An 8,174-nucleotide genomic window follows, 5' to 3' on the forward strand; every position below is an offset into this window, starting at 1 on the left:
GTCCGGGAGAGAAGGAAAGAAACGCTAGACTGGTTTTAAGACTCCCCCCATCCCTTGGTTCAACAGAAACATTAATTTACATTAGCAATTCTGCATCTTTAAGATAAATTACACAGCGGCGTAATAGATTTAAAGTACGCCAGATTTTTTTATCATTAATTGTAAATGTGCAAAATACCTGCTGGTACTTCACTTTAGAAGAATGTAATTGGCAAAAATGGGAGGCTGATGAATAGATAATAGATCCTTAACTACCAATAAACAGTAAGCACCAGCCAAGAGTATTAGGATGTGATCATAATTATTCTGCAGCTCCAGCCAATGGGAGGAGGAGAACTCAGCCCTAAAATCATCTCCGGACCCAAAGGTAAACGCGAAAATACGGACAAGGCTGGAACCGGAGACTTGATCCCCTGTCCCGTCTGCGAGAGCCCGGCGTGTCCCAGCCTTGCACGATGCGGCTGCCCCGCGCTTTGTGCTCCGCGCCGCGCGGTGCGGGCAGCGCGGAGGAGCCCAGGGCAAATAAATAAGTTCGGACCAGCAGGACGACCCGTTCTCTCACCGGGACGAAATCTTTCCCAAGCGGGGCATCTCTCCCTGACGCCCCGGGGCCGACCAAGGTAACCTCGCCGGGCTGAGAGTACCCGAGAGGTGGCAGGGACAGGGGTGTCGCGCTGGCCCAGCAGCCCAACTGCCCCCACCCCGGGAGATGCAGGGCCCCCCATCTGTCCCGCCGAGCCCCCCCTCCCCCGGTCCCCGTCCGCCTACCTTGGTCGCCGAGCGGCGGCGGCGCGGCGCGCTCCCCCCGCGCCGGCGGGCGCGCTCCCGCCGCACTCCGATCCGCGGCTCCATCCCTCCCGATGGCGCTGCCCGGCGCTCGCCTCCCCTCTGACGCACTTTAAAGAGTCTCCCCCTTCAACCTCAAGGCGAGTAATAGCGACCAATCATCAAGCCATTTACCAGGCTTCAGAGGAAGCTGTTTATGTGATCCCAGCACTAATTAGGCTCATGAACTAACAAATCGTTTGCACAACTTGTGAAGGGGCCGATCACATCCATGGATTGTCTTTGGACTTAGGGGGGGAGGGGGGGGGCGCGACCGCCTTTTCCTTGCAGGAGGGAAACTTCTCCCAGCAACTTTTTTTTTTGTGTGTGTGTGTGAGTGTGTGCGTGGTGCGTGTGTGTGTGTGTCTCCCTTTTGGGTACCGCTGGCTGCCGCTGCCTCCTTTTCCTCCAGCCCCTGTCTATTTATGTGTGTATCTATCCCTCCTCAAGTCACTCCCTGCTGCAAACTTCCCCGGATCGTCTCCCGCGCACCAGAGAGAGACGGGCAGAGATTGGGTCGGGGACTCTCGTCGCGGCAGCATGTTTCAGCCCACACCCAAGCGGTGTTTCACCATCGAGTCGCTGGTGGCCAAAGACAGCCCCTTGCCCGCGTCTCGCTCCGAGGATCCTATCCGGCCGGCGGCGCTCAGCTATGCCAATTCCAGCCCGATGAACCCTTTTCTCAACGGCTTCCACTCCACTGGCAGGGGGGTCTACTCCAACCCGGACTTGGTCTTTGCAGAGGCCGTCTCCCACCCGCCGAACCCGGCCGTGCCGGTCCATCCCGTGCCCCCTCCTCACGCCCTGGCCGCCCACCCGCTGCCTGCCTCGCACTCCACGCACCCGCTCTTCGCCTCGCAGCAAAGGGACCCCTCCACCTTCTACCCGTGGCTAATACACCGCTACCGGTATCTGGGCCACAGGTTCCAAGGTACGTGCAACTTTTCTTCTCCTTCCGATGCAGCCCCGCATCCCCCGGCCGGTCCCCGCGGCGCGGATGTTGGGGCACGGCGGACGGGGGGCGGCCCCTGCCCGCAGCGGAAGGCTCGGCTCGGCCGGGCCCGGGGTCTTTCGTCCCTGTCTCCCCCTCCGCCAAACTTGGGAGAGCTGTCAGAGACGAGGAGCTTGGGCTTGGTTTTGTTTTGCTGCTTTCCCCGGCTTGTTTTGGTTTCCCGGGAAGAGGGGGGCAAGCGGGAAGGCAAGGCCGGCTGGGACTTCGTCAGCTTTCTGCCCCCATTAAAAGCAGACGAAAAGGTGGATATTTTTTTGTTCCGGTGTGTTAAGAGCTAGAGAGGAGCCCCCGAAGGAAGCGGCCGTGCAGGAAGGGGAACGGAGAAGTGGTGAGGCGGAGGTTCCCCCGGGAAGGCGGCGGTGCCCGCCGGGCTGCGGGGCCGAGCGCAGGAAGCCCCAAGCGCGGCCGCTGCCCTTGTTGGAGGGGAAGAAGCGGAGCGAACCCCAGAGAAAGGAGGAGGGGAGTGGGTGTGGGGAATCAATCCCAGCGCCGGAGCAGCGCGGGGAGATGGGGCTGCGGAGGACAGCCGGGGAAGGGGCACGGAGGGCGATCCGGACCAGGGGCTCCGAATGCCAAGCGATTAATAACCAGCTGAAGGGAAATAACCGAATCCAATGGCGGACAATCAATAAAATCCCCCTTGCTTAACCCTTTGTAACCGGCAGCGTCTTCTCCGAGGGGTGAGCCGATTTCTCCCGTAATGGGTCCGGCTTCTGCCACTTTCATTACAGGCAAACCAACAAACAAAACAAAATCAGCCCCTACTCGCAATGATCCATCTGCCTTTTTTTTTTTCGCCCTTGTTTTTATTTTTAAATTCGGAACGAAAACAAACCACCTGCATGTTGCATTTTCCCCGGCCTTCCACAGCCGGGCCGCTGCAGCCGGCTTGAAAAAGGAGCCACTCTCTCCGAAGCCAGGCGGTCTGAGACACAAAATGGATTATTACCCTTTCAGAATAAAATTACAGGTTTCGCTCACCAAATTATTTGTCGCAGGCACCAGGCGATTGGTAACGAGGGGTAGATGAAAGGCGGAAATGTCCTGGTGTTGAGCCACAGCCTGATTTCAAACACACCCTCCTCCTCCAACGATTTTGAAAGCACTTACAGAGGGAGCCCCTCGGTGCCGTTTCCACCGTGGAAGGACCAGCCCGGAGAAGCGGCACAGGGGCACCCCGGAGGGAAATGCCCACCGAAAAGCCCCGGCTCACCACCCCTGCCCCCGCTCCGGTGCAGGCCGGCAGCAATGGGATGGGATGGAATGGGATAGATGGGATGGGATGGGATGGGATGGGATGGGATGGCCGCTCTGTGGCCTCCTCGGAGTTCGATTCTTTATTTCCACGCCGCTTCCCAGCGCCGCCGAGGCAGCGGGAGGGTCACTGGGCCGGGAAGGCGGCGGTGGGAGCCCCGCTGCGAGCAGCACCCCGGGGAACGAGGGCAAGCGGCCGGAGGAAGGCTCCGGCCGAAGTTTTGGGCGAGGGAAGCCGAGACAGGCCGGGGGAGCAGGCGGGCGGCTCCGGTGGGCGGCCAGGGAGCCCCGAGAGCAGCTGGCCGAGAAGGGAAGATGGAAATAACAAACAAACAGGGAGAGCCGTGAGGCTCCGGTGGTCGGGGCAGGGGGGCAGCCGTGAGGTGTAGCCGCAGACACCGCAGCCGTGCTCTCGCCAATTCTTTTTTTTTTTTTTTCTTTCTTTATTTTCTGTAGTGCTCCCCAGGTTGTGTTTTAGCATTTTAATTTCTACCAGTCATCTCCTCCCCCTGCTTATTTATCCTTTCCCTCCACGTATTTATCAAAAGAAAATTCAATACAAAGAAGGAGTTGAAAAATAAAAAAGAAACTACAGTTGGATTTATCCAGAGGGTAATGATGGGAGACAAAAATTGTTGCGCTAAGAAGTGCTGTCGAGTGCGTTTGGGGAAGGTGTTTTACTAATCTGTTTTACCCTGTTTCCCAGGGAATGAAACCAGCCCGGAGAGCTTCCTATTGCACAATGCACTGGCCAGGAAACCCAAACGGATCCGTACAGCTTTCTCCCCATCCCAATTACTGAGACTGGAACATGCCTTTGAGAAGAACCATTATGTAGTAGGAGCGGAGAGAAAACAGCTGGCACACAGCCTCAGCCTCACGGAAACTCAGGTGAGGGGCAAGCAGGGATCGGGCAGCTGGGAAAGCGAAAGTACGGGCATCTCCTGAGGAAAACCCACCCGGCCGGGCCGAGATTCGGGCCAGGGCAAATTCTAGAGGTGTTTAGGCCTCCAGTCCGAACCGGTGGAGTGCAGAGAGGGCTCTCCCCAGGCTGCGTGCCGTAAAATCCTTTTCCCGTTCGGGATTCCGCGGCCCGTGCCGGGTGGCGGTGCCTCGGCCGGGCGGGGGGTCCGCAGCGCTCGGGCGAGGTTTGGGGTCCCCGGGCAGCCCCGGCCGAGCTGCGGCCCGAGCGGGGAGGCAGCGGCCGGAGCTGCGATCTGCGGGTCCCGTCGTTTTGCTGCGGGGCTGGTGTGACCCTCAAGAAGGAGTTGGATGTTAGGGGAAAAGCCCCCAGAACAAATGCGAGGGCGAGGGGGAGAACCTCCCCTTTAGACCCTACAGCAGAAACACAGTTTCTCGGGTGAATTTTCGCTCGTTTCTAGCCGACAGAGGGGATGCGACGAGCCAGTTCAGGAGGGCAGAAAGACGAAAAATAAAAGCAGGGAAATTACTCGCAAGGAATCCCCCCCTTACCCCTTCCACCGCCCTCCCCCCATGCCCCAGCCGGCTGGCTGCGGGCCAGAACAGCACCGGAGACTGCTTCGGTCTCTCTGGCGGGACGCTCGGCGATGTTTCTGCCCGGTGGGGCCGGCCCGAGGGTCCCGGCAGGTCCCGGGGCCGGGTCCCGGTGGGGCGGCGCGGAACGGGCCGAGAGCAGCGGCCGGGGCTGCCCCGACGGCCGGGGAGCCGGGGCCGCTTTTCACGCGGTTTTCTCCCCGCCGGAGGAAAGGCTGGAGTTTGGAGGATTGGTGGTGGTTGTTGTTGTTGTTGTGGTGGTGGTTGTCGTCGTGTCGGGTTTTTGTTTTGCGCCCTTCCAGGAGACTCGTGGAGAGAGGGTTCCAGATGGGGATTGTCTCTGCTACAGTATGTGGCACTGTACTAAAAAAAAAAAAAAAAAAAAAAAAAAAAAAAAAAAAAAAAAAAAAAAAAAAACCCCCCAAAAAAAAAAAAAAAAAAAAAAAAAAAAGCCAAAATACCCAGCCGCAGCCTAGTTCAAAGTTCCCAGTAAACACAGCGTTCTCTGGGCGGATTAAGTTGTAACACTTTTTTTTTTCCCTTAACTCCTTTTCGTGGGGGAAGCAATAAAGAGGTTGGAGCTTTTGTTTTAAAATGTCTCCCTAACAAAACAATAAAAAGGGATCGCCACTTTTATGAGGTTCCCCGAACAAGGGACCGGTCACAGGCTTATTTCTACTGGAAAGCTGTATTTAAGGTGGTCTTTGTGCTGCTTGATTCCGAAGCTGGTTGGGGTCTTTTGTCCGGATGTCAAACCCCCAGTCCCCTACAAATGAGCTCCCTTTTGGGAGATCAGCGTGCAGAAATGAACCGTCCTCCCCTTCAATTAGCAAACTAAAAGCAAATTAAACTCACCCCTTGTTCCCCGCTCAGCTTTTTAATGGGGGACTTTTGGAGAATATGAAAATGCAGCAGAGATGTGTGTCCGGCCAGTCAGGTCTCTGTTCTGAAGAGGCAGCGAAGCGGGTTAAACCAGCTTATTAAAATGCTCCAGTTCCCTTTCCCCCCCTTGCTGAGGCCTTTATCAGACACTTTCAGACAGAACCAGAGTTTAAATTGCTTAAAAAAAAAAAAAAAAAGTTTACCTTTGGACGCTACAAGGAGTGTGGCCAGCCCTGGAGATAGCTCCCGGATCAATACTATCTGTAATTAAAGCACTGAAGTCAGCTGCCGGATGGTTCGGTCAGATTTACGCGGCGCTGAACAAAATCAGAGGGATATTTATGATGCCCCTTGCCGGTTCCACCGCGCCGCGGTCGCCCCTGGACGGCGCGTCCCGGGGAGATGCTGCGGAGAGCCACGGGCCTTTTCCTATTCGGGCCATTTTTGTACATTTTATTCGCTTTTCCCACGAGATAAAAACCCCGTGCGTCCGCCCCCCAGCCCCATTAGCACGGACGAGGCCCTGACTTTGCTGTGCTCTGCCGGGCAGGTGGGAGCCCCGCGGCCCTCCCGCAGCCCCGACGGCTCTCCCGGGGCTGGGGGCCGTGGACACCTCGCCGGGAGCGGGGAACCGGAGCCTCTCGGGCCGAGGGGACGGCCCACGGGCAGCTCCACGCAGCTGGGAGCTGCGGAGGTCCTGGGGCATCCCCCGGCGGTGCCGCCCGCTCCTGAGCGCTGCAGCTCCGGAGGTGCCCGGGGCGGGGGGCAGCCTGGCCGTGCCCTTCTGCACAGGTTTGGGGGTCCCCGCTCTGCTGGCCAGGGTGACAGCAGTGGGAACAGCGCGGGCAGGGTGGCACACAGAGCAGAGCATCTCCCCGGCGTGGGATTGACGGCCGGTGCCTTTCCTCCCGCAGGTAAAAGTATGGTTTCAGAACAGGCGGACGAAGTTCAAGCGGCAAAAGTTGGAAGAGGAAGGTTCAGACTCACAACAGAAGAAAAAAGGGACTCATCACATTAACCGGTGGAGGATCGCCACCAAACAAGCCAGTCCAGAGGAAATCGACGTCACGTCGGACGATTAAAAACTGGCACTTTTGGACTTTTCAAAGCCAGCACCCCACAAACCGCAAGTGTTAAAGGCTCACCCCGCCACCCCCGCGGCGTGGCGGTGCGGGGAAGGACACGGAGATCTTCATCAAAACACGATTCCCGCCCGGGAGGGAGCTGGGAGCGAGCGAGGGCAGCCAGCGAGGGCTCCGAACTGTGGCACTGCCGGCACCGCTCTGCCAAAGGGATCTGTCAATCAAAGCCAAAACACCGGGACGAGGTGATTGACAGGTATTCCGTTTATCGCAGTCCACTTTTAAAAGCATAACGTAAAAAAAAATAATTAAAAATATATAGAAAAAAAAATCTTAAAAAGAAAAAAAAAAATAGAAGCAAAAAAAAAAAAAAGCCCCCAACCAAACCAGAAAAATTAACACCTTACGGGACATTTTGCACTTCACGGTTTTTTCCGTCTTTGAAAGAGAAATTTCCATAAGCAGCCAAAACCCACACCTGTTTCAGAAACTTGAATTGCATGTGTAAAGCCGTCTGGGGAAAAAAAAAATGAAAAGAAAAAACCGGGAAAAAATTACTCCGGTTCCTAAAGACAGAAATGAATTGTAATTTTTTTCCCCTTTAAGACAGGTTCTGTGTGCTTTTTAATTTTATTTTACGAGAAATGTGCAGTCTGTAAACATTTTATAATAACTTCTGGCGTCAAAGTGTTTGTGAAAGCTAAATGAAGTAGCAGTAACAAAGCATAGTGTTCCTTCCGGATGGACAAACACGGTGGGGAGGGGAGGGACGGGAGGGAAAGGCGGGGGGGCGGGGGAGGTTGGGGTTGGTCATAACTTTTGCTGGAAAAAAAAAAAAATCAAATGGAATTATCTCCCCCCTCCCCCCAACTGTATCCCCATTGCAAAACCGGATGATGATTACTTTTTTTTTTAAGATTTACAAAGCGCAAACCCAGCGACCAGTTTTGGCGGTGGGGACACCTTCTAGGCTGGGAGGATCCAGAGAAAAGGGACTTAAAATCGCGGATTGATTTTTTTTTCCTAATGACCATTTTCATTGGGTCAATTTTCAAGCACTGACCTTATAATATTCCGAGATCATAGAGCTACTAAAAAAAAAAAAAAAAAAAGTGACAAATGTTTCCTTCATGTCTCCTATACCAGAATGTAAATATTTTTGTGTTTTGTGTTTAATTTGTTAGAATTCTAACACACTATATACTTCCAAGAAGTATGTCATTGTCAATATTTTGTCAATAAAGATTTATCAATATGCCCTAATTTTTTAAGCAATATCTTTTGCCCTTCACCCCCAAATTTCTCGGAAACCCATGGTTTCCCCCCACGCCGCCTTGTTTTTAGCTGCTGAGCCCCCGCGGCCGCGCCGCGCATTCCTGCGGCCATGGGCGCATTTTCTTAATGTATTCGCTGGCTGCTAAATAGACCTCTAAAAACAAGCCGCAGAGGCGCACTTGCTGTATATAAATACCCCAAACCCCCCGAAACAGAACCAACCAACCAAACAAAAACCTCAAGGAGAAACCCAGCCCCTTCCCTGGCTGGAAACCGAGGCGCGGACCGGTTCGTGATGGTGAGACTGGTCGGCAGCAGCCGCGCTCCGC

The 8,174-nt window shown here is 55.0% G+C and overlaps 1 protein-coding gene across 2 annotated transcripts; it reads left to right on the forward strand.

The window, feature by feature from the left end:
* Nucleotides 1-399: 399 nt before the first annotated feature.
* EMX2 (empty spiracles homeobox 2) lies at nucleotides 400-7,833 on the forward strand. Of its 2 annotated transcripts, XM_039709344.1 has the most exons (4): nucleotides 400-620; nucleotides 1,276-1,756; nucleotides 3,798-3,982; nucleotides 6,403-7,833. In XM_039709344.1, exons 2-4 carry the CDS (start codon nucleotides 1,366-1,368, stop codon nucleotides 6,568-6,570), a joined length of 744 nt encoding a protein of 247 aa, XP_039565278.1. In that variant the 5' UTR covers nucleotides 400-620; nucleotides 1,276-1,365; the 3' UTR covers nucleotides 6,571-7,833. The 2 variants fall into 2 exon arrangements, with proteins under 2 accessions (XP_039565278.1, XP_039565280.1); XM_039709346.1 differs by lacking the exons at nucleotides 400-620; nucleotides 3,798-3,982 and having other exon boundaries at nucleotides 850-1,756; nucleotides 6,403-6,506.
* Nucleotides 7,834-8,174: the final 341 nt, after the last annotated feature.

Source organism: Passer montanus, unplaced genomic scaffold (assembly GCF_014805655.1).
Source record: "Passer montanus isolate IOZ18808 unplaced genomic scaffold, ASM1480565v1 scaffold21, whole genome shotgun sequence".
Classification (NCBI taxonomy): Eukaryota; Metazoa; Chordata; class Aves; order Passeriformes; family Passeridae; genus Passer; species Passer montanus.

Coding starts and splice junctions, on each gene's coding strand:
- EMX2 (XM_039709344.1), top strand. CDS start 1,366: ATGTTTCAGCCCACACCCAAGCGGTGTTTCACCATCGAGTCGCTGGTG. Junction 1,757..3,797: donor TCTGGGCCACAGGTTCCAAG/GTACGTGCAACT, acceptor CCTGTTTCCCAG/GGAATGAAACCAGCCCGGAG. Junction 3,983..6,402: donor TCAGCCTCACGGAAACTCAG/GTGAGGGGCAAG, acceptor TTCCTCCCGCAG/GTAAAAGTATGGTTTCAGAA.